Raw genomic sequence first — 22784 nt, 5'->3', positions numbered from 1 at the left:
CCCAAGGCAGATGGATTCTTAACCACTGCGCCACCAGGGAAGTCCCAAGGCAGATGGATTCTTAACCACTGCGCCACCAGGGAAGTCCCAAGGCAGATGAATTCTCAACCACTGCGCCACCAGGGAAGTCCCAAGGACTGCTAACTTCTATGGAGCATCCACTCTGTGTCGGGCACTCTTCTAAGCTCTTTATGTATATATTAAGTCATTGAATACTCAGAACAGTGCTACGAGGTGAGTAATTATCCCCATTATAGAGATGGAAAAACTGAGGCACAGAAAAGCTCACTGGCATTCCAGGACCACAAAGAGCTGGATTTGACCAGGTGCTCCAGCTCCCAGCCTGTGTACCACACTACACCTGAGAGATTGTAAGAGCCTGACTGCAGGGGGACGGCAGGAAAGTGGGGGGCGGGATGGGGCAGGGGCTCTGAGGTGCGGACACGGGGGCCGAAGGATGGCAGAGGAGAGGAAGGGAGAGTGCTAGGGAACCCCAGCTTCCCCTCCCACAGCCCCTGCATACAGCATGCCATGGGCCTGGGTGTCCCATGTCTGTCATGTGGGGGGGTCAGGTTGAGGCCCCAGGGATCCACAGATCACCCCCTAGATTCCTCTATTTTCAGCCAATGTATGGTCACTGTGCCCTGCTGCCCAGGGCTCCCACAGAGCTGACGGCACATCTCATATCCTTGTCTTGGCCACCAAGACTCTGTGACCAAGGTCAGAAACTGACTCCAGTACCCCAACCTCAGGGTCAGAGATCAAAGGTCCCCAGTACACAGACTAGACAGTTTAGGGGCAGATGCCCAGTTGGCTCTGGGGGCACTGCTGGGTCCAGAGAGAGCCCACAGCTTTTACGGCGCGGCCTTGGGGCTGGAGACAGGGTAGTCTTCAAGGGGGCTCACCTGGCTCTCCCAGGGGTCAGCTAAGCCCCTGGCTACCCACTACACTTCATTCACACAAGACTGTCTGGGCTGAAACCCCAGCTCTATCCTGTACTCTAGCTGTGACCTTGGACCTGCCACCTCATCTATCGGGCTTCAGTTTCCTCACCTGCAAAATGAGGATAATGATGGTACTTACCTCATAGGTCGGGACAGGGTCCCTATGAGGGTAAATGGGTTTATATTCACAGCGGGTCATAAAGAGGGGCCTGGTGCTTGCCAGGTGCTACGGAAGTTTGTTAAACACAAGGGTACAAAGAGTTCTAAGCCCTGCCTGCCTCGGAGCTCCTGGGACAGCAGAGCTTTGCTAACAGGCAAAGCTCTCTCTAGGCCACAGCACAAACAGAGATGGATGGACAGGAGAGGCAAGTTCTCCAGCCTCAGCAGCCTGCCCTCTTACTCAAGGCTACTGATCCCAGCTTCTGAGAGCCAGGAGAGAAGCGCAAGGGACAATCCTGTCCCCGAAGGGTGACAGAGGGGCCATGGAGGGAAGCAGGGGGTCAGAGAATCCCCTTTCATGGGTGGTTGGGACCCCCAGGCCCAGACAGGGAACCACAGTTCTGGCAGGAAACAAGACACACATTTCCGAGAGCTCCTAGAGGAGATAAATTCCAGACACACGGCAACAATGACAGCAGCAACAGTTTGAAGATGTCCTAATTGTGTCCCAAGGCACAGTGAGCCGGAGATGTGTTTGGCTCGGCCACGGATGACAGCCAGCCCCGGAACCATCCGGGAGAGGACTTTCTCCATCAAAACCCCCGCAGCTGTGGTTACTACGGCGACTGCAGCCTTTGTCTGCAGGTTGTAAATTGTAATTGAAATGAGTTTTCAAGGTTGAAATAGTCAGAGTTCTCCCCTGTCTCCCTGCTCACCTCTCCACAACTACTCACCCCACCCAGCCACAATCCTCCTGAGTTCTAGGCTCATGTGTACACACACACACACTCCCTCACATAAAGGTATACAAAATCAGCTACATATACACTCCCATATTTTCACATCTACACATATAAAGTAGCAACACACAAACCTGCATGCATTTATATACACCCCTATACACGCATCTATGTTCAAACATGTAGAAACATAAGTGTCCATATAAACACATACTCTATATATTGGGTTGACCAAAAGTTCGTTTGGGCTTTTTTTAAGATTTTTTTGATGTGGACCATTTTTAAAGTCTTTATTGAATTTGTTACAATATTGCTTCTGTTTTTATGTTTTGGTTTTTTGGCGCGAGGCATGTAGGGTCTTAGCTCCGCGACCAGGGATCGAACCTACACCCCCTGCACTGGAAGGCGAAGTCTTAACCACTGGCCCATCAGGGAAGCCCCTCGTTTGGGTTTTTGTAACATCTTACGAAAACCCGAACAAACTTTTTGGCCAGCCCAATACACAGCTACACAAGTAGCATGACACTCCTACAAGCACGTGGTCATTCAGATTCACTGTCGGCTGAGAGGCCCCACGAGCAGGTCCTGACAAGGATATGAGTGCAAGTGTTTCATCTGGGAGGTGATGGCTGGAAGCACAAACTGGGGGTGAGGAAGTGAGGCAGAGACAGGAAGGGATGGGAAGACACTAACGCCAGGTGTGAGGCTCAACCCCGTGGGGGGCTCTAGAAAACTGTGTGGCCTAGGCCTCAGGGCTGCCCCATCTGAGGGGATAAATAGCCCCACTGCCACCAGTCTCAGGCTGCAGACTGCTCCCGGGGACATTCACTCCATTGGCAAAGCAGGGCTGGGGAGCGCCGAGGGGACCTGGGGCACCACACCCACAGGTTCAAGTCCACACGTGTAATCGGCGTAGGTGTGTGGACATAGCACACACATCTACACACATATAAACTTCCACCTACATACAAATGCACAAACATACACACTGGTTTTCATCCCTTGTGCAAATTTCCAGGGAGCAGGATAAGAGGGTCCTAGGACGTCCCACCCCCAGGGAGAGCTGTAGTGTGTGGTTCTGCCCTGGACCAGCCATATGACCCTGGTCAAGTAAAATTTACATCCCCCAGATGTAAATCCAGGGTAATAACACTTACCTTGAGGGGCCACTGAGAGGATTCAAGGAGGTGCAGACGTAAAACACGCAGCATCATGCCTTATACGTAGTGCTCTCTAAGCCTCCGCTTTCCTCTCCTCCCTAACACTTCCCCGCGGAAAACTCCCCACCCCTGGAGACCTCCACCCCAGCCCTGGGCCGCCCCTCCATCCTGTCTACAGCCCGGCACGTGCTGGGTCTTCCCAGACCCCCAAAAGATGAGCGTGGGGTGTCCACCCCACGGACAGGGGCCCAGGTCAGCTCACCCACTGACACTCAGATGGGGGAGGAAGCTGCCACCTGTGTTCCCGGCCAGTCCCCCTCTTTCCTGACTCTGCCTGTGGTTGAGCCATTCTCCTCGTCACGTCCCTGGAACACGCAGGTCTTTCTGAGGGTCCCCGAGTCCTGCTCCGGAGGCCAGGCTCCACCACCCCGGCATCCCCAGAAGTCACAGAGCAGGCTCCCCCTCCTTGTCTGGAGTCACACCCTTGTTCTTCAGCCCCATTCATACCATGGTGTCTGCCAGTCCCTCCCCTTGAACTTTCAACCTCCATCAAGCCACCTGCTTTCCAGGTAGGGCACCTCTAAACAACTCAGCCTGGTGCCCCCACCCCTAGATCTGTTCCGCCAAACTCCACCACAGCTCTCTGCCAACTCCTGTCCTGGGGAACCCTGAGCCAGCCCGTGTCTTGGGGGGTTAGGGGTGGGGGCCCATAACGGTCACCCCCTTGGGGGCGGGGAGGTGAAGGGTCTTGCCCAGCAGTGGGGGCAGGGGGTGGTGGCTCCTGACTCTCTTCCAGGTGCTCTCTTTCTGGCTTTCAGTGGTGGTACAGCCCAGGGCTCCCCGAACTTGAGCCAGCCTCAGGCCCCTTTTGAAGGAAAACAATTCTGTCCCAGGATGATCCTAGGATGAATGTGGGGATGAAAATACTGACATCAGAGGCTGAAGCCCTGGCAGTGACAGCTACTTCCAACTGCAAACGATCACAGGAGCAGAGAAGTTGTCTTTGCAATCTGTAAAGACCGCTTTCAGAAGGCCATCGAATGAAAATGCCAAGTTCAAGAATCGTCATGGAACTCCTAGGTCGCTGAGAGTCTGACTTCAAGAACATATCCCCAGATGTCCACAGACCCTCATTCAAGAAACAGGACGTGGACGTCCAGCCAGATGGGAGCAGCTTGACACCCCACCCTCCATTCAGCCTCTCACTGGCCTGCTGAGTTGCTTAGCATCTCTGAGCTTCGATTCCCCTTGTCTGTAATGAGGTCGGCTCCCGGGACCATTAGAGAAGAGTGATACCTGCAGCAGAAGCCACACTCGGCACCTGCACAGGCCAGCTCCCAGGGAAGGCCGTTCTCTACTCCTCACTGGTTCTGCGCAGCCCAGGGGCCTGGGCTTAGCTCTCCCAGACAGGGTCAGACTGGGGCCAGGGGTGAAGGGGAGGCAGCTCGCGGGGCCGAAGTCACAGCCAACCCCCCACGTGGATGCCCCTTCTCCCCCATCACCCAGCCATGCTCCTTTTCCTTCCAGTAGCATCTAGTTTTTCCTCTACTGGATCTTTGCTGTCAACATGTTTTAATTTCTTCCATTTAAACAGAAACCCTTTCTTGACCCCACTTTTCCCCCAGCTAGCATCCCTCTCTCCCTGTTTACAACAAAACTTCTCAGAAGGGTTGTTCTTACTCACTGTCATCAATTTCTCTCCTCCATTTTTCTCCTGACCAACCCCAGTCTGGGTTTTGCACCCACCTCTCCCAGGAATCTCCGCGTGGCTAAGCCTGGCCCTCCACCCCCAATCTCAGTGCACCACCAAGAACCTCAGAGTCATCCTTGATTTTCTGCCATCTTTCTCTCATCTCAAATCCTTTAGCAAACTCTGAGGCCACACTGCAAAACTGATAAAGAATCAGACTCCTTCTCTCCATCTCCATGGCTACCACCTGCTCCAAGTTCTCACCACCTCCCACTTGGACTAGAGCCCCGGCCCCTAACTGACCTCCAGCTCTGCCCTCACCCCCATCTCTGCTCCAGGAGGCAGCCAGAGTGAGCCCATTATAACATAAATCTGATCACGTTAATCCTTTTTCAAACCCTGCCGTGGCCTTGTCTCATTTGGCATTAAAAGACTAAAGCCTTACAAATTGCCGACAAGGCCCACAGACCCGTGCCACCCCGCCCCACCTCTAGGACCCCATCTCCTACCTGTTGATCTCTCTGCTCCAACCACATGGGTCTCCTCACTGCTCCCCAGACCTGCCAGGCCTGAGCCTACCTCAGGGCCTTTGCACATGCTGTGCCCTCTGCCCAGCATGCTCTTTCCCAGTCATCTTCCCAGTGAGGACTTCTGACCTCCTGATTTAAAGGTGCAACATCCCTAGTCTCCCAGAACTCTCCAGGAGGCCTCCTGGATCTGTCCTCTCTGGTCTCATGATTAAGCTCTCTGGAGGCCCTCAGCTCTGACTACTGGGACCACACCATCATGTACCACCTTGTCTCCAAGGCCATATCATCTCCCACCTGCAGGGGGAGCCCCCCAGGGCAGGTCTGTCCCCTTCACAGAGCCCAGCACAGGGCTGGGGACACAGTCAGCCTCTGAGTAAACGCCAGCTGAACAAGTAAGAAACAGCACTGAGGGGAAGGGCTCAGGACCCCTCTGCCCACCAGGTGGCTGACGGCTTGGGCAAATGTGAGTTCCTCTAATGAGTGGCACAACCTGGCGCATACTAGGTAATCCCAAATGTGGGTCTTCCTTCCTTTCCCCAGGTTCCTTTAGGAATGTGGAGGTGAAAAGAGCCACAAAGCCAGGCTGGAATAGCCAGAGGGCCCTGGGGCTGGGACATCAGCTGGCCTGAGGCAGGACATCCCTGGAGCCAGATGGCCAGAGTTCAAATCCCAATTCTGCCATTTACTACCTGTATGACCTTGGGAAAGTCTTTAACTTCTCTGTGCCTCAGTTTTCTCATCTGTAAAATGGGTTGCTGTGAAAAGCAAATGCAAAACACTAAAACAGAGCTTGACATGTAATAAATGCTATATAAACATCAGCTGTTATTATTGTTATTGCTGCTGGCACAGGCTGGGTGATCAGCATCTCCCCACACGTCCCCAGCTGCCATGCGGCCACCCTCCCTCTCAGAACTCCCGGCCCCTGGGAGCAGCAGGCAGTAAATTTCTCCTATGTCCTCGTAAACCAGGCCTTCCTCCACTCAGCCATCACCTGGCTGGCAGTCCTGTCAAAAAGACGGATACCACATCTGCCTTGTTTTCAGCTTTAATTCCCAAGCCCTGCTCTGCGGGCTCCTGGGGAGGGGGCCAGGAGAGGAGGCGGGAGGTGGGCACTGCCCTCCCGCAGGCCTTGACAGCTGCAGAGACGCCCTGCTCCGTGACCCCTATCTCGCTCAGGTGTGGAGCAGCCCACAGGCCATCTTCTAGTGCTTCCGGCAGTGCTTCCTCCAATCCTTCTCTGGGAAACCATGAGAGAGGCAGCTCTGCTAGGGGCAGGGCTCTGGGGGATGGAAGTGGGTAGTATGATCCCCATTTTACAGATGAGGAAACTGAGGCCTCAAGAAGTGACCTGCCCCAGATCGCACGGCTAGGAAGTGGCAGCACTAGGACTCACACCCAGTTCAGGGGGACTCTCACAGTTGTGTATTTGAGAAAGAATGGGTGCCCAAGACCACTTGCCGCTTTGAGACACACCAGCCCAGTCTCCAACTGCCAGTATCTGCCACTCTTCTGAGACTCTCTGGCCACAGAAGCCCTCTTTGCCAGCCATTTGGCATGTGGAGGCACTGAGGAATTAACACCCTCTGGGAACAGCCAGCAATGACTGATGGGAGTTGGTGTACACACACCCCAGCTCCCTCACACCTCCAGTGGGATGACTGCCAGGCGTGCTCCTTTCTGTCTCCAGAGCCCCCGGGGGAGTAAAGCTTCAGCGCTCACAGTGGTAACCTGCTTGGTATCACACCCTTTATGTCTGCCTTCCCTCCCCTACCAATGTTTCCTGGGATTCTCTCCCAAAGAAACGACTGGCTCTCAATTCCTTGTCTTGAGGAGAATTCAACTTTTTTTTTCTTGGCCGCGCTGCACGACTTGTGGGATCCTAGCTCCCCAACCAGGGATCGAACCCGAGCTCTTGGCAGTGAAAGTGTGGAGTCCTAACCACCAGACCACCAGGGAATTCCTGAGGGGAATTCAACTTAACACAGCCTTGAAGGATGGATCGGATCTTCCCAAGTGTAAGACCCCAGCAAGAGAAGGTCCTTCCCACCCTCTGAGAAGGTCATCGGGCCCGTCTGTTGCCCTGAGGAGGGAAGGCATGGACTTGTCAGAGCAAAGGGCAGGGGAACACAGGAGTGGCACTCGCTCATGCTGAGATCGTGGGCAGGGCCTGAAGGACTGAGACAGGCAGAGGCTGGCTATTGAAACTGTTAGCAATGAGGGGACCAGAGTGGGCCCACCCGGTGTGGATGGGCAGGCAGCCTGGAAGAAGTGAGTGTGGAGCTTGGCTCGGGAGACAGAGTGAGGCAGGTGGAGAATACAGGGCTAGCTGAGGGCAAGCGAGACGGTGGCTGGGGGCGTGGGAGGAAAGGAAGTGGGAGAGGCAGGTGGGGCACCAGCTGGAGAGCCAGGCTGCCTGGGTATGAATCCAGCTCTGCCAATTCTCTAGCACTGCGATGTTCACCAATCACCTCAGCGTCCTCTTCTGTAAAATGGATGCAACACTTGTGAGAGCCTACACCACCCACCCTCAGGATGCTGTCCTCCCCATCGGGGATCCTACAACGGACAGAATCCTTACAGCAGACTTGAGCTGTTAAATTACCCAGTCGCAGGTAAATCCCACCTCTCCCCCTCCCTCTCTATCAACAACAACCACCATTTTATCAGCGCTGATCATACACATCCTTTTTCAGCCAGCTTCTTCATACTCTTCAAACACATCACCAATCCTTCCAACAACCCATTGAGATGGGTGGTGACTTTCCTGCCCTCTCTGAGACTCAGAGAGGTTAAATAACATGTCCAAGGTCACACAGCAGGGAGGAGGCAGAGTCGGACCCAGACCCTGACACGTTGACAGGTGCCCGGTCCAGAGCCCATACTCCATGGGTGTCACCCCAGCCCTCCTGGCCTAAGGGACTGGCTCAGCTCAAACCTGGGCGGGGCCATGAGAAGCCAGAGCTGCCTCCCCCTCACCCAGGGTGGGTCTCCGATCCCACAAACATTCCCAGCAGCTCCCCCACCCCTCACCTCACCCAGAGATGGAGGGGCTCACTGTGCCTGACGTGGGGCCGCCCAAGGACCCTTACCAGCCTCTGCTGGGGCTTCAGATGCAGCGAGAAGGATCCAGGTCAGCTGGAATATGCTGTCCTTCCACCCCTCCCTGTGATACACACCCCAAGCTCATTCCAGGCTCTGGTGCTTTGCCTTCCCCACTGCCTGGGGTGCACGCCGTCACCCCTTCTATCACCCACCCCTCCCTCTGAGGCAGTGGTTTCCATACATGGCTACACATTAAACCACAGGGGCACCTTTTAAAAATCCTGACGGGCTTCCCTGGTGGCGCAGTGGTTGAGAGTCCGCCTGCCGATGCAGGGGACACGGGTTCGTGCCCCGGTCCGGGAGGATCCCACATGCCGCGGAGCGGCTGGGCCCGCGCGTCCGGAGCCTGTGCTCCGCAACGGGAGAGGCCACAACAGTGAGAGGCCCGCGTGCCACAAAAAAAAAAAAAAAAAAATCCTGATGCCCAGGTGGTACCCAGGGCCAATTACATCAGAACGTCTGGGGCTGGGAGCCAGGCCTCGGTCGGCATTTGAAAAGATCCCCAGGTGATTCGATGTGAGGTTCCCTGCCCTAGAAACACATAAAATCCACTGGGAGAGCTTGAAAAACAACCCACCCATGAGGTTCTGCTTAGTGGGTCTGGGGGGGCCCTAGTAGAGCTCTAAAGGTTCCAGGTGATTCTGATGCACAGCCAGGCTTGAGCACCGCCCTCTCACAGTTCACCAAGTGCCTCCAATCAGCTGTCTCACCTGCACCCCAGACACCCTCTGGGCTGGCCCACCACCAATCCCATTTCTCAGATGAGAAAGCTAAGGTCCTGACAGGGTACAGCTGGCCTCAGGTTCCCAGTGAGAGTCTACACCCTCCTGAATCCTGATCAAGCCCTCCTTCCCCACCTGCTCTGACAGCGCACACGCCTCCCTGAGGGCACCTAGAGAGGTGCCCCCCCCCCACCAGTTCACCAGCAGCCGGGGAGTCCTGAAGAGGACTGGGAGTCTGGAAAGAGCTTACAGGGACTGACCAAGGCCCTCTCCCTGCCTGCGCCTCCCAGACCAAGAGCAGACTCCAGAAAGCCCCTCTCCCTTGGTGAGCCAGACACAGGGGCCGAGACGCCCCCTTATCCGTGTTGCCCCCACTTTCAGTCCCACCCATCCCCATCTCCAAGCCAGGTCTCGTGACCTATAATCAGGGTGAAGATACAATCTTCTATCCCCACTTGGGCACTTTTGAGAATAAAAGGGGATGCTCTCAATAATTATGCCAGGAAGAGAGAAGTAAACAGGATGCTCCTACCCATGAGGGCCCAGCCTCCCATGCCCAGGCATGTTTGTACTTCTTACACCTTTGTTGTGATTACTGCCTCATAAAGACCTTTGCTGTGCAGCCTTGGGCAAGTTGCTTGACCTCTCTGACTCTCCATAGCCTCCATAATAAGGGGGTCATAAGAACCCCTAGAGTTGTTTTGAGGGTGAAATGAGATGATGTTGTTAAAATATCTGGAACATAGTAAATGCATAGTAAAGAGTGGTGTGTATGGTTATTAGCTCACCCAAGAACGTCACCCCTACGTAAGACAGACATGCACATATATACCTTCTCTTTTAGACACTCATGTACATACACAGTCACAAACAGTCACACACACAAGGGTGTACACACACTGCTGCCTACACCCACAGGCGTTTGCCTCCGTCCCCAGGGGACACCCACAGTCTTAAGTAGCCACGATTGCCCTGGCCACCAGAGGTCAGCATGCTCCCCACCGGCCCGCCCACCTCACCATGCTCCCTCCTCCCCTGGCCCTAGTGGACCAACCCCCACCCCCACCCCCAACTGCCAGTGATTCCATGCAGCATGTCCCTGCAGCTGATCCTGTGGCCCTTGCTCATCTGGCCCTCTGCCCAAGCTGCACCCATCAGTCCAGGAGACTATAGGAGGGAGTTCATCACCCTTGCATGGCCGCCACTCACGGCTGAGGGGTACACAGAGCCCTCCCAATGTCCCTGACGCCAGGTCCTGCTGCAGAGCTACCCAGACAAAGAGAGCACAAGGACCCACATCCAACTGTATCAAAGGTGAATGCGCCAAGACGGCTACCATAGGGGTCTGAGGGCCTAGAACTCAGACCTGGGTCCATATCCTGTTCCACCACCTTTCATCTGCGGGAACTCAGGTCCCTTTACTTACCTGCTCTGAGCCTCTGTTTTCCATTCTGTAAAATAGACCCATCGTCCCATCCTCCCGTGGCTCATTCCCTGTCCTTTTCAGGACTCTGCTGAAGTGTTACCTTGCAGGGAGGCCATCCTCTTTCTTATCTATTTTGTTTCTACTGCACTTTTTCCTTCTGACATAGTCTATAGTTTACTTACATATCTCGTTTATTGTCTGTCTCCCCATTAAAATAAAAACTCCAAGAGCTTTTCGGCTCTCATTCGCTGCTATATCCATGGTGCTTAGAAAAGGGCCAGGGAGTGGGAGTCAAACTGGTGTCTGTTGAGTGACTGTGGGAACCTGGAGGGGTTAGAGATGGTTTCTGTAAAGTGCTCAGACCGGTGAGCGTTAGGATTCACAGGGCAGCTGGGGTCAGTCAGGTCTGTGGGCTTGCCATAGGGGCGTCCAGATGAAGCCCAAGGTGAGCAGCCAGACGGCACCTCTGCCCAGACCCAGGAGCCCCTTCCCCTACTCAGCAGCGTCCTATGGCTGATGGTCTGAGAGATCACCGAGGTTTCAGCTACCCTAAGCCCACCCACCGACAAGGCCCTGGTGTCAGACCTTGAGTCAGTCCTGGCCCCGCCCCTTCTGCCCCCACCACCTTAGGGCCCCGCCCCTTCTGGCCCCCAACTCCACCCCCAGGCAGCACCGCCTGGGCCCCTGGACACTGCTACCCCTGCGGCAGTGTCCCGTAGCCACCGCTCACCCAGCTTGACACTCTCAGCCTTCTCCCCCATAGCCCCCCCCCCCCCGGGCCCCCCCCGGCCCCGCCCCCTGAGGCTCAGTCCCACGCCCCCCCACCACGCGCGTGCTCACTGGTGCACTTCTTGACATGGCTGCCTTTCTTGAGCGCGTGGCGGCTCAACTTGCAATGGAAGTTGTCCTCCCAGAACTCAGCAAACCAGATGTTGCGCCGGTTGTTGTCCAGCGTGCGGCTGGAGAAGTAGCGGTCGAAGCCTGACAGGGAACCAGGATGTCAGGACCTCACGCCTCCCTTCCCCACCCGCCCCCTCCCCTTCCCGCTTCCCGCAGCTTTCATGTGGCCCAGGCAGAGGGAGGCGGAAGGGAAGAGCACATCCTCTGATCCAGGGCCCAGCCGGAAAAAACAAAATGTGGACCATTTCATTTTCTTCACAATGAAAAGAGCTGTATTAAATTCCAGGGAGAGCCTGTGTAATCTTACAACTGCTTCCTTTATGGAAGAAGTACAGGATGAGGGTGTTTCTGCTGCTTCTTAACCACCAAAATGTAATACGGGGCCTCTTTGAGAAGGAGTCACTTGGGGGCCCAGAGATTAGAGCAGAGAGGCTGGTGGGGGGCAGGCACTCAATCCTGGGAGTACCTGAGCATTCTAGTTCTGAAGAGGAGACCGGACCAGAGAGTGTAGGGAATGACCCAGGTCACACAGATAAGATGGGGGGCTGGATCTTCCTCCTTCAAGTCCAGAACTTCCCCATCACTGACAGAGGCAGCCTCCTTCTCCAAATGCTCCTAAGGGCTTACCCACTCTGCTCTAAGCCTAGAAAACCCCATCCCAGGGTAGGCAGGCTGGTGAGTGAATATCGCCTTCTCTCTCCTACCAGTGCCCCCTCTCTATATATCATGATCATTCTGTGTCATGGGCACAGCTGTCTGACTGTCGGAGCTGTCAGGGAGGTGCTGGCACTGGTGGGGGACTGGCCTTAGAGCAGAGTTTCTCAACCTTGACCCACTGACACTAGGCCCGATCATTCTTTGCTGGGGTGGGGGGCTGGAGCGGCAGGGGGCTGTCCTGTACATTTCAGGATATTGAGCAACATCCCCAGCCTCTACCCACTAGATGCCAGAAGCATCACTCCCTAATCGTGACAACCGAAAATGTCTCCAAACGTTGCCAAACGGCCCTTGGGGATCAAAATCACCCCCAGGTGAGAACCACTGCTCTAAAGGCTCCTCTAATGTCCCAGAGAAAAAAGGGGGGCTTCCCTGGTGGCGCAGTGGTTGAGAGTCCGCCTGCCGATGTAGGGGACGCGGGTTCGTGCCCTGGTCCGGGAAGATCCCACGTGCCGCAGAGCGGCTGGGCCCGTGAGCCATGGCCGCTGAGCCTGCGCGTCCGGAGCCTGTGCTCGCAATGGGAGAGGCCACAACAGTGAGAGGCCCGCGTACCACAAAAAAGAAAGAAAAAAGGGATTTCCCTGGCAAGTCCAGGGTTCAGATCCCAGTTCTGCCACTTAATAGCACGTATGTGTCACTTACTGCCACTACATGTCACTAAATCTCTCTGATCCTTAAATGTATTCACCCACTAAATGTGGATAAAAGTTTCTTTTGAGGTTGCAGGGAAGATTGAATGAGATGTCTGTAAGGGGCCTGGTGTTTACAGGTATCAAGAGCCATAGTTATTGTTATTTTGTGTTTATTATGGCTTGAGGCTGAGAGGGGAGGTGTGGAAACTTCTGCGGCCTATGCTCCCTCTGCCTCAGGGTGAGTAGAGGACACGGCGGTGTGACCCACATCCCTCCCCTGCTCAGGCCTTGGTCTCTTGGAAGGTTTGGTGGAAGCGGATGTCTGCAGGCCTTTCCACCTCCATCAATGCTGGATTCTATTGACCAGAGCAAGAGCAGGGGAGGAGGCCCTGGGAGCCTGCCTCCCCCATGGGGAGGACAGTGAGGTCCCTGCCAAACTGAGCCATTAATAGGAACTTCACACCTCACGCACAGCAAGGTTCTGGCCAGAGCAATCTGTTCCTGCCCAGGGTGACTGGGTTCTGCCCCAAGAGGAAGGGATGCCGGGCAGGGCAGGCGCAACGCCTGCCCCCACACCCAGGGCCCGCCAGACCCAGGCGGGCTCTGCAGGGAGGCCCCTGCCCCCTGGCATGGCATGCTCTTCTTGTAGCTTGCTGGCAGTGCCCGGCCCGTTCTGGCAGAGGATGCGCTCCAGGCAGGGCAGGGATCTCACCTCTTCTATCCCAGATGCAAGAAGGGATGAGAGTATATAGGGATGAAGGAGAGTCCTTGATAAATGAGCCTCCTATACTTGCCACCATCTCCCACACCCACAAATATCTGAGACGGGAGGAAGAAAGGTCCTGAATCTGGATTTGAATCCTGCTGGGTTAAGTGTGGCCAGAAAGGCTACCTATCCCAGAACCCGAGCACAAAGAAGCTGTGAGCCAAGGAAGAGGAAAGGCACGATGGAGGGAGACGAGGAGCGGGAGAGGAAGGGCATGGAGCGCCGATAAGAAGGAGCCATCGGGGCGACGCTGACAGCGGTGGTGGATGGTGCCGGGTGAGGGCGGCGGGCGTGCCGTCCGGGCTGCCGGGCCTACCTCGCACGGACATCCTCTTGGGGAGGATAGTGACGGCACCCTCGGCCACCTCCTCCAGGTGCAGCACAGGGGCGATCTTGGAGCCCCAGCTGTCCGAGCCCATCCAGAAGAAGTGGCCGGTCTGGTTGGCCTTCCGGGCCGCCTCCAGCACACGCCTGTGGGAACACGCACCAGCCCAGCCCAACCCAGCCGTGTCTGTCCGCGCGGCTGCCGCCACCCTGGCCACACCTGCCCTTGGCTGACCCCCTTCCCCGAGGCCCACACCTGTCTCCCTCCCAGCCTGTGCCTGGATCCCCCATCCTGAGCCACATGAGCCCAGGGCCCATAGCCACCCCAGCACCCGTGTCATACCCGCAGGCTCACAGTTCCCTGCTGCCCTGGCCCACGCCTGCCTGTAGGCCCACGGCTTCCCCTCTCACCGATACGGTAGCCCTAGCCCCTGTCTGTTTCCCAGACCCACTCCTGTCCCCTGGGGCTACCTCAGTCCCTGCAAAGACCACAGCTGTTTCCCTCAGTTTGGACCTGTCTGACTCAGGTCCCCAGAACCACATCTGCCCAGGCTCTGTCCTCTCAGGTACATGCCACCCTGGTCCTAAGCCCAGACCCACATCCCTTGGCCCTTTCTCACATTTATATCCACTGTCTCTCTCACACACACACCCCACTACACCCTTCCCCCTCTGCATGCCACCTCCTTCTGTGCCAAAAGTCCAGGTGCTTCAAAGAGCTGCTCCCCACACCCTCCTGGATGGATGAAAGGGTGCGGGCAGCCAGGGCCTCACCCCTCCGCAGGCCCACAGTGACAGTGGTCCTAGTCAAGTCAGGGGCCCTGGAGCCCAGCACAGGGCCCAGCCCACAGGAGGCTTTCAGTCAGTGCTTAATGGATGCTTGAACTAAGTGGCCCCTCAGAGACACCTAGGAGGAGAAAAATAGGAGGGACTGGGCAGAATTCTCGCAACGCACCTCCTTCCACGGGGAGAGACTGGAGCAAGCAACTTGCTCGAGGTCACACAGCGAGAGGCCAGGATACTAGAAACTGTCCAGGCCCTTCCCATGGACAAGCCAGGACAGACTCCGGGGCTTGGGGTGGCTGCTGCGCCTGTGCAGGAGGTGGCCAGCTGGGGCAGGACCGCCTGGGGCTGCCAGGGAGAGACATGTTTCCCAGCCCCGGGGCCCACACCTGCCCGCCTCCATCGTCTCCTGATGGACATTTCCAGACCCCCAAAGCTACCGCAGCCCAGGCAGGGCCCAGTAATTGTAGGTGAGGCTATTAATACCTATTAATACCCGCCTGCATCCGGCCGGCCAGACATGACCAGAGCTGCCAAGACTCCATCTCTGTAAAGTCACCTGGGTTTATTTTTACTTCTGTTTGCTTCTGAAATGCCTGTGGATTTCCAGAAATGCGCCCCACTCCATCACACCCCCCCACCCCCCACAGCTGCTCAGGGAGTCAGTCTCAGGCCCTTCCCTCTCTCTCCCAGGGGCCTCTTCTCTGGGACACGTGGCACCTTCATCCTCCCCTCCCCGCGTGTGGGTCCATCAGAGCCGCAAGGGAGGCCTGGAGTGGGGTGCATCCCGGGGCGCAGTGGGACCCAAGTAGTGCTGGGCTCTGGGGTGGGAGTGGGGGCAGGGGGGCAGCGACTGGTGACTGCAGGGAGGGAAAGAGCTCAGAAGGAGCCCCTCCTGCCCCCGTTGCCAGCGGACCTGTGGCAACAGGAATTTAGGGGACCTGAAAGCTTTGAGGGGGTCAAGAGCAGCCTCTGTTTTCAGCTTGGAGGTGCCAGATGGATCCTGAGGACTCCCACGCCCTGGTCCTTCGAGGCCTGAGAAACACCTATTAGAGCTGGTCCTTGTGGCTTTTGAGGCCTTAATGACCTTCCCAAACTCCCCCCTCCACCCCTCCAGGGACCCGACAATGTCTCCTGGGGGGATATCTGTTTTGCTGAAACTCAGGAGTCCAGGATGGGGTCTTCACAAGTGGGAAAGAGTGCTGGAAAGAATGCGACCCAGAAAAGATGCTGGTTAGCAATGGGGAGGGGGATGCACGGGGGGCAGACCGGGCAGGCTGGGCTAGGCAGGTGGGCAGGTCGACTGGAGGGCACAGCGGGCTCTGAAAGCTCAGGCCAACTATCTGAGGGAGGAGACCTGGGGAGAACCACATCTCCTCTGCCAGTCAGACTCTGAGCAGGGGCTGTGTCTCCCACTGAGACTAGGGAATCAAGGAGGCCAGCCCCTCTTGGCCCTAACATACAGTCTCGGAGGGGTAGTAGTGAGAGAAAAAGCAGGAAGAAGGGAAGTGGGTTAGGAGGGGTGCTCAGGGGTCATCTTCTAAGGGCCTAAGTTTCTGACCTGCGACTCAGGACCCAGGGGCAGATGTGCAGAGAGGTGGGGTGGTCCAGGGTTTCTGCACTGCATGGTTCTGGCACCCGGAGTCCACCTGCCCGCAATCTGCAGATGTGGAGACTGAGGACCAGGGAGGGGACAATACTGCCCACAGTGAGTGTGTGCCCAAATCAGGACTAAAACCTCAGCCCAGGCCTCCTCCCACTACTCTGAGCTCACCGAAGGAAGGAGGGAGGGGCTGAGAGGTGGCCAACCTTGCCAGCCTCTGCTCTAAGCCCCTTATGCACGTTCCTGCATTCAATACTCAAGCAACACCATCAAGCAAGCATAATTAGCTTCTCTTTTTTTTTTTTTTAAAGCAGAATAGAAGCCCTGAGAGGTTGAGAAACTTGCCTGAGGTCACACAGCTAGTAGGAAGGAGAGCAGGCGAGGAACCTAGGTGCTCTGACCCCAAGCCCATGGCCTTAGCCCCTCTGTAAAGGTACCTGCTTACCATCCCCAGTTGGTAGAATGGATGCAGGAAACAGCGAGGGGAAGGGGAGCCCATTAGCAGTAGCCTGTGCCCCAGCCAGAAGGGTCTCCCCACCACCCACTCGCTGGCCCACCCCATCTCTCTGGACCCCAGGGTGGGTCAGGCTTGCCTAGGAAGGTCTCCAGCAGGGATCCCCAGCTCCCAAGCCCCGCCCCAAGCCCCACCTGCCCTCACCTGATATCATCCTCATTGGCAAAGATGATGACCGCCCTGGCGTTCGAGGTCTCCAGGAGGCGCCGGATGATCTTGTCGAACTCCCCAGGCTTGGGTTCCCGTGGTATCTTGACTGACTGGGCAATGCACACACCCCCTGCAAGAAGGGTACCAGTCAGCCTGGGGCGGACAGAGTCTCTCCCCTAACCCACACTCCTGGGGGCTGCTCACGGCCCTGTAGCCTGACTCTTAGCTCCCAGGTCCCCATCTCTGGGCACGGGCTATGCAGTCAGAATAGCCACCGGGGGAATTTCGGCTCCACAACTCACAAGCGTGATGACCCTGGACATGTCACTTAGGTTCTCTGTGCCTCAGTTTTCATAAATAAAATAGGTTGTTAGCAAGAGGCAAGGCAGCATTGTGCTTAAAGCTAGACTGCCTGGGTTCAAATCTCAGCTCTGCTACTTACTGCTGTGTGATCTCGGGCTGGTTACTGAACCTCTCTGTGCCTCAAATACATCATCTATAAAGTGAAGATAATGACACTACCTATTTCATAGAGTTGTTATAAAGCTAAGTGTGTTCATGCATATAAATACAATAATATCTGGCACATAGTAAGTGCTCAGTAAACATTGGTTCTTTTCAATGTAACCACCTCATAAGGTTTTTTGGAGGAGTAAATCTGAGAACGAGAGCAAACTGCCCACCCTGGGCCATTAGTGCCTCTGGCACCCACATCCACACACACCAACCAGGGCTCTTGTCCCCGGGCCCCATGCTCATCAACAGGCCCCTTGGTAAGAGCAGTGCGCATGGCTGCTGACTCGTGCCCACACATCCTGGGCAGCAATGCTGCAAACCCAGCTACAGTCCTCATCCAGGTCTTCCCAGGTTCCCTTCCACGAACCCACAGGCCACTCAGTGTGTAAGTCTCTCCAGCTCCCACCCTGGCCTGGCAGGGTGCCTTGATACTCGAGGCCCCGCCCATCTTATTTGTGATCAGATTCCTAGCAGGGAGCTCAGGAGAGCCCCGGAAGGTCATTCTAACCGGAGTGCTTGGGGTGGAAGGACTGGAAGAGCTCTGACTGGGGTCAGAAGGTCTTTAGGGGCCCTCCTGTCACTCCTTCTTCTCTGGGCCACCACCTACCTGGCTGGGTCCTGGGGAAGGGGACCCAGGGCCTACCTGCCTCTCAAGCTCATGCCTCTGCGAGATGGCCAGCCCCCAAGTCTGCAGGAGCCAGGATTCAGTCAACACACACCCCGGAATTCACAGCCAGGCCATGTGGCTCACAGAAACCCTGGGAGCACTTTCCACTTCACCCAGCCAGTCCCCAGCCTCAGACGTGTCTCTCCAGTGCTGGCGGGGGACAGGTATCATGTGTGTATTTCAATCTCCCCTCATCTCCTGCTACAAAAGCACTGTGGACCACTGTTTCTATCAACTGCATTTGACAGGTGAGGAAACTGAGGCTCAGAAAAGAGAAGTGGTTTACCCAAAGCCACACAATTCCCTGCCCTACTGAGGTACAGAATGGGGGGCCTCCAGGGAGTAAGACCCCCCCAGGACCCCAGGTGGCAGAGTCAGGGCTCAGCTGATGGAAAAACATGAGGGATTACTCTTGATGAAAGCAGATCCTTTATCTGAGACCATTACCTTCCTCTGGGTCCCACTCAAGGGTCTCAGCCCAGCTCCACCTCACACAGGAGCTCTTTAGGGCCCAGCCAAACTATCCACCTTGGCTGGGCACCTGGCTGTCACCCCTGGGCACCCCCGAGCCTTTGAATGGCTTCTCAGTCCAGGCCGGGGTCACCTGAGCCTTCTGCGCAGACTCCACGCACCTCTGCATGGAGGACTGACTGCAAGGGGCTCCCAGCACAGGGAGAGGTAACACACCCACCTGCCCCCCGGGGAAAGGTGCCAGCACCCAGCTCCACCCAAGGAGGGCCCTCTACTCCTGGGCGTAGGTGGCAACCAGGGAAGGCTGCCCAAGGGCGGTGACCCTGAGCTGAGTCTTAGCAGGAGGAGGCGCAAGCAGCCGGGGCGTGGGGCATTCTGGGAGAACAACGTACTCACACTAGAATGGGGGCTGCTCTGTGCCAGGCACCTGCAAGGCCTGGAGCCACACGACACAGACACATTCTCACATTGCCAGGAAAGTAGACCCCCTGGTTCTCTGCACCAGGCAAGGCAACCATGGCCCTCTGCCCCCTGCCCTGACCAGCACCCACTTCCCTTACTTTCTGCCACTTCCGTGCAGACCAAGCTCCTCAAGACCTCCTAAGACACCCAAAGAAGCCCCAAGCACAGGAGAAAAGCAGGTCTACCAGGGGCTCATGGGGGAGGGAGAGAAGGAGAGAAGGAGGGTGGGTTTGGGGGCAGGACGGGGCCCCTCCGGTCCCGGCTCACAGAGAGAGCCTGGGGAGCCAGTCTGCTGCCCACAGCGCTGGCTCTGCCCTAACAGCGGCCGGGCAGATACTCAGCTCCCAGGTAAACCCTCCATATGGTTCCTTTCCAGTTAGAAATTGGGCCAATTGCTACATTTCCGCGCCCCCCCCCCATCTGGGGAGACAGATGGACAAGAGGAGGAGGCTGGCTGAGGGGTTAGGATGTGCCACCTGGCTCCAGGAGGGAGGAGGGGGCCAAGGGGCAGAGGGGAGGCAGGCATAGAATAGGAGTTAATTGTTCTCAAGGAGGGAGAAACTTTTAGATTAAGTCATATTTCTGGGCAATGCTCCCCTAAGAAGTTCCATAGGATGGCCCCACCTGACACGCCAGGGTATATCTTGCAGGCTTCGTTTTGCTGGTGAAAGAAGAATTAGGTGACCACAGTTCAGGCTAATGGCCCCATCTTACAGATGTGGAAACTGAGGCTCGGAGGTGATAAGTAGACTGACGGAGGTCACATGGCCGGTCAGTGGGCCTGTAATCCAGGTGTGTGTCCGGAGCCTCCCTCCGGCAGAGAAAGGGAAGGCCCCAGTCGCTGGGTCTCTGTTAACCCCCATCTCCTGCAGCCCCTCCCCACCCCTGGGAAGATCCCAAGTCTCATGCTAAGCCCGCCAGCCCTCCCATGTCCAGCCCCTGCCTCTGCAGCACCATGACTAGCACTCCCCTGGGACGCCCTTTTCAAACCTCTCCACCAGGGCGGGGGCACTTCTTTGCACCCCTCCTCCTTTACCACACGGACTCTCTCTTCGGATTAAAAAAAAAAATCCATGAGTCCATACTGAGAGCAAATATAATCAAATTAAACCCAAGCAACAAGGAACGAGCCCATGCCCTATCTCTGCACAGAAGCTGGAACACTCCACCTGTCCCAGGCTCCAGGAACAGGATTATAAGAAAGGGGGCATGAAGGAGTCTGGCGTTCCCCGTGGCTCCCCTAGGCCTTCCTGGGTCACTCTTGGCAAGCCCCTCACCCCACACACAGCCCCAGCCCAGTTGCCACATGCCAGCTGCAAGCTCCACCATCCGCCCAGCCAGTGCCTCCGTGCAGGGCCGGGGGTGGGGGGTGGGGGGGCAGGAAGCCACAAGCACTTGCCAGGAGCCTCTGAGTGCCTGGGGGCAGTAGGAACCTTGGAGAGCTCCTGGCCCAAGTGCTCTGGGAACAAGGAGACTGAGAGCAGACTGCACCAGGGGGTCTAGAATCCTACAGGCCAGTGTACGTCCACCTCCACATCCTTCCCAGAGAAAGTCACACACGGGTGCAAGGGAACGTGCCCAAAGACGGTCACTGTGGCGCTGTTCGAAACAGCAAAAAAATGGAAACCACTTAAATATTTTACAACAGAAGAATGGCTAATCCGTGGTGTGTTTGCACAATGGAATATTATGTAGCTAAGATTCATAAAACAGCTCTCACGTATCAGCACGACAAAACCCTGAAAACATAAAGTTGGCTGATAAAGCAAAGTACAGCACAATCTGTCCCATTTATGTAGAAATTAAAAGCCACATATAATAAGATTTATTCTATATGGACACACACATACATACGAGCAAAAGCTGTATGAAGGCAGATTTGTTCTATTGTATGCACTGCGATCTCCCAGTGCCTGGCACACATCAGGTGCTCCATAAATGCTTGTTGAATGACTAAACGGGGACAAGAAGGGAACTCATCCCCTTCAGAGTCGTGGGTAGAGGGTACCTCAAGGGAGGCAGGGATAGAACAAGACTGAGGGCTCCGTGAAAGGGCTTCCAGGCAATCCCCATTTTATTTCTTGAAAAAAAAAATCAGAAGCAAATAGAAGATGTAAAGATGTAAATGCTTGGTAAATGTGGACCCCAGAACCCAGGCCAGACCAAACTTTCGGACACGAGTGACAGTGAAGGCATTCAGTCCCTGTGTGAGCTGCCCTGAGCCTCTTTGTGCATCCGTGACACGGCGTCACTCGGCCACTCCCGGCTTGGTAGAATCCACAGGACACTGGAGAGGAAGCACATGGGGAGCCCACCTGGGGCTGCCCTCCTCCTGCCGGCCATCTGGCTCCCAAAATCCTACCTCCCCCCGAGGACAGGCTCTTTCCTGGCCAGCCCTCCCTGGCACTGGAACCCTGCGCCTCCCCCAGGCTCCAGGCACCTGCACTGACTTGAACGTGACATGGAGACTCCACTAGTGAAACTTGATATGGGTTTCCTCTTGCATTTTGTGGTCCCTGCGCCCTTTCCATTTGCAGTCTGGTGACCTTTCCCGATGTTCTCTGGGTCCAGCCAATATATCTGGGTCAGTGTCTGCCTCCAGCTGCACTCCCCAAGGGCAGGGCCGGCTCTGTGTGTTTGTTCATTCGTTCATTCATTCATTCATTCATTCAAGAAGTGTCCTGCTCAGTTCCTGGCACATTTGGTCCTTAAGAAACAATAGCAAGTAGGGACTGCCCTAGTGGCACAGTGGTTAAGAATCCGCCTGCCAATGCAGGGGACACGGGTTTGAGCCCTGGTCCAGGAAGATCCCACGTGCCGCAGAGCAACTAAGCCTGTGCGCCACAACTACTGAGCCTGCGCTCTAGAGCCCACGAGCCACAACTACTGAGCCTGCGTGCCACAGCTACTGAAGCCCGCGCACCTAGAGCTCGTGCTCCGCAACAAGAGAAGCCACTGCAATGAGAAGCCCGCGCACCGCAACGAAGAGTAGCCCCCACTCGCCGCAACTAGAGAAAGCCCGCGCGCAGCAACAAAGACCCAACACAGCCAAAAATAAATAAATAAATAGATAGATAAGTAAATAAAATTTAAAAGAAAAGAAAAACAATAGCAAGTAAAACCCCTTCCTTGGGAGCTCAGTCTAGTTGGGAAGCAAGACAGGAAGAGAGAGCGACCAGCCCCAGGAGGGACTCAGGAGACAGCATTGCTGGCCACACTGGTGGTGGGGAAGGCCCCCTGGGTGCCAGGCCCACCGCATGCTTCCCCAGACACCAGCCATCCAACAACACACCCTGTCCTGTGTGCTACCGCTGCTTTTCCTTCACTGAGTCAACAAGTGTTTACTGAGCACCGTTTAGATGCTGGGATGCAGCCATGAGGAGGACAGAGCCCCTCCTCCCATACAGCTCTCATTGCAGGGCAGAGGAGGAAACAAGTGGAGTGAAGGGATGGAGGGAGGCTGGGGGCTGCATCCTAGGGGGCAGGGAGGCCGGGCCACGCAGTGGCAGCAGCAGATGTGGACTCTACTCAGACTTTTTTCTAGGAGCTACTGCCTGGCCTGAGAGCCAGGAATTGAAGACACTTTGGACTTGTAAATTCCACCTGCAGGTGGGAGATCGCTGCTGAAATGCCCTCGTTTTTCTACGCTTCGCTGCGTGGGATTGTCCACACGTGGCTCCCTCCATCAGCACAGATGACCCAGGGGCTTATTTGAGGGCAGGGCCACGGAGACCTGCAGGCACTAAGGACTCAGTGGGGGGGCGGGGGGGGGGCAGGGGAGCAGCGGGGGGTTGGTCATCAGC

General features: G+C 56.1%; 1 protein-coding gene across 4 annotated transcripts in view; it reads right to left on the bottom strand.

Annotated features, from left to right (window-relative positions):
• GRM4 (glutamate metabotropic receptor 4) overlaps window positions 1–22784 on the bottom strand; it is a 108945-nt gene that overhangs the window by 18952 nt on the left and 67209 nt on the right. For 3 of the 4 annotated variants that reach the window (XM_029242968.1, XM_029242966.1, XM_029242965.1), the window contains 3 exons: window positions 16860–16995; window positions 13808–13962; window positions 11317–11457 (listed from right to left, as the gene is read on the bottom strand). In XM_029242968.1, the coding sequence (XP_029098801.1) occupies window positions 11317–11457; window positions 13808–13910 (244 nt within the window). In that variant the 5' untranslated portion in view covers window positions 13911–13962; window positions 16860–16995. The remainder of the gene's footprint in view (window positions 1–11316; window positions 11458–13807; window positions 13963–16859; window positions 16996–22784) is intronic. The other variant, XM_029242967.1, reaches the window with a different exon arrangement.

This window comes from Monodon monoceros, unplaced genomic scaffold (genome assembly GCF_005190385.1).
Source record: "Monodon monoceros isolate NGI ecotype Baffin Bay Population unplaced genomic scaffold, NGI_Narwhal_1 Super_Scaffold_3, whole genome shotgun sequence".
NCBI lineage: Eukaryota > Metazoa > Chordata > Mammalia > Artiodactyla > Monodontidae > Monodon > Monodon monoceros.
Note: the sequence above shows the minus strand (reverse complement) of the source record. Positions and strands in the feature narration are given on the sequence as shown.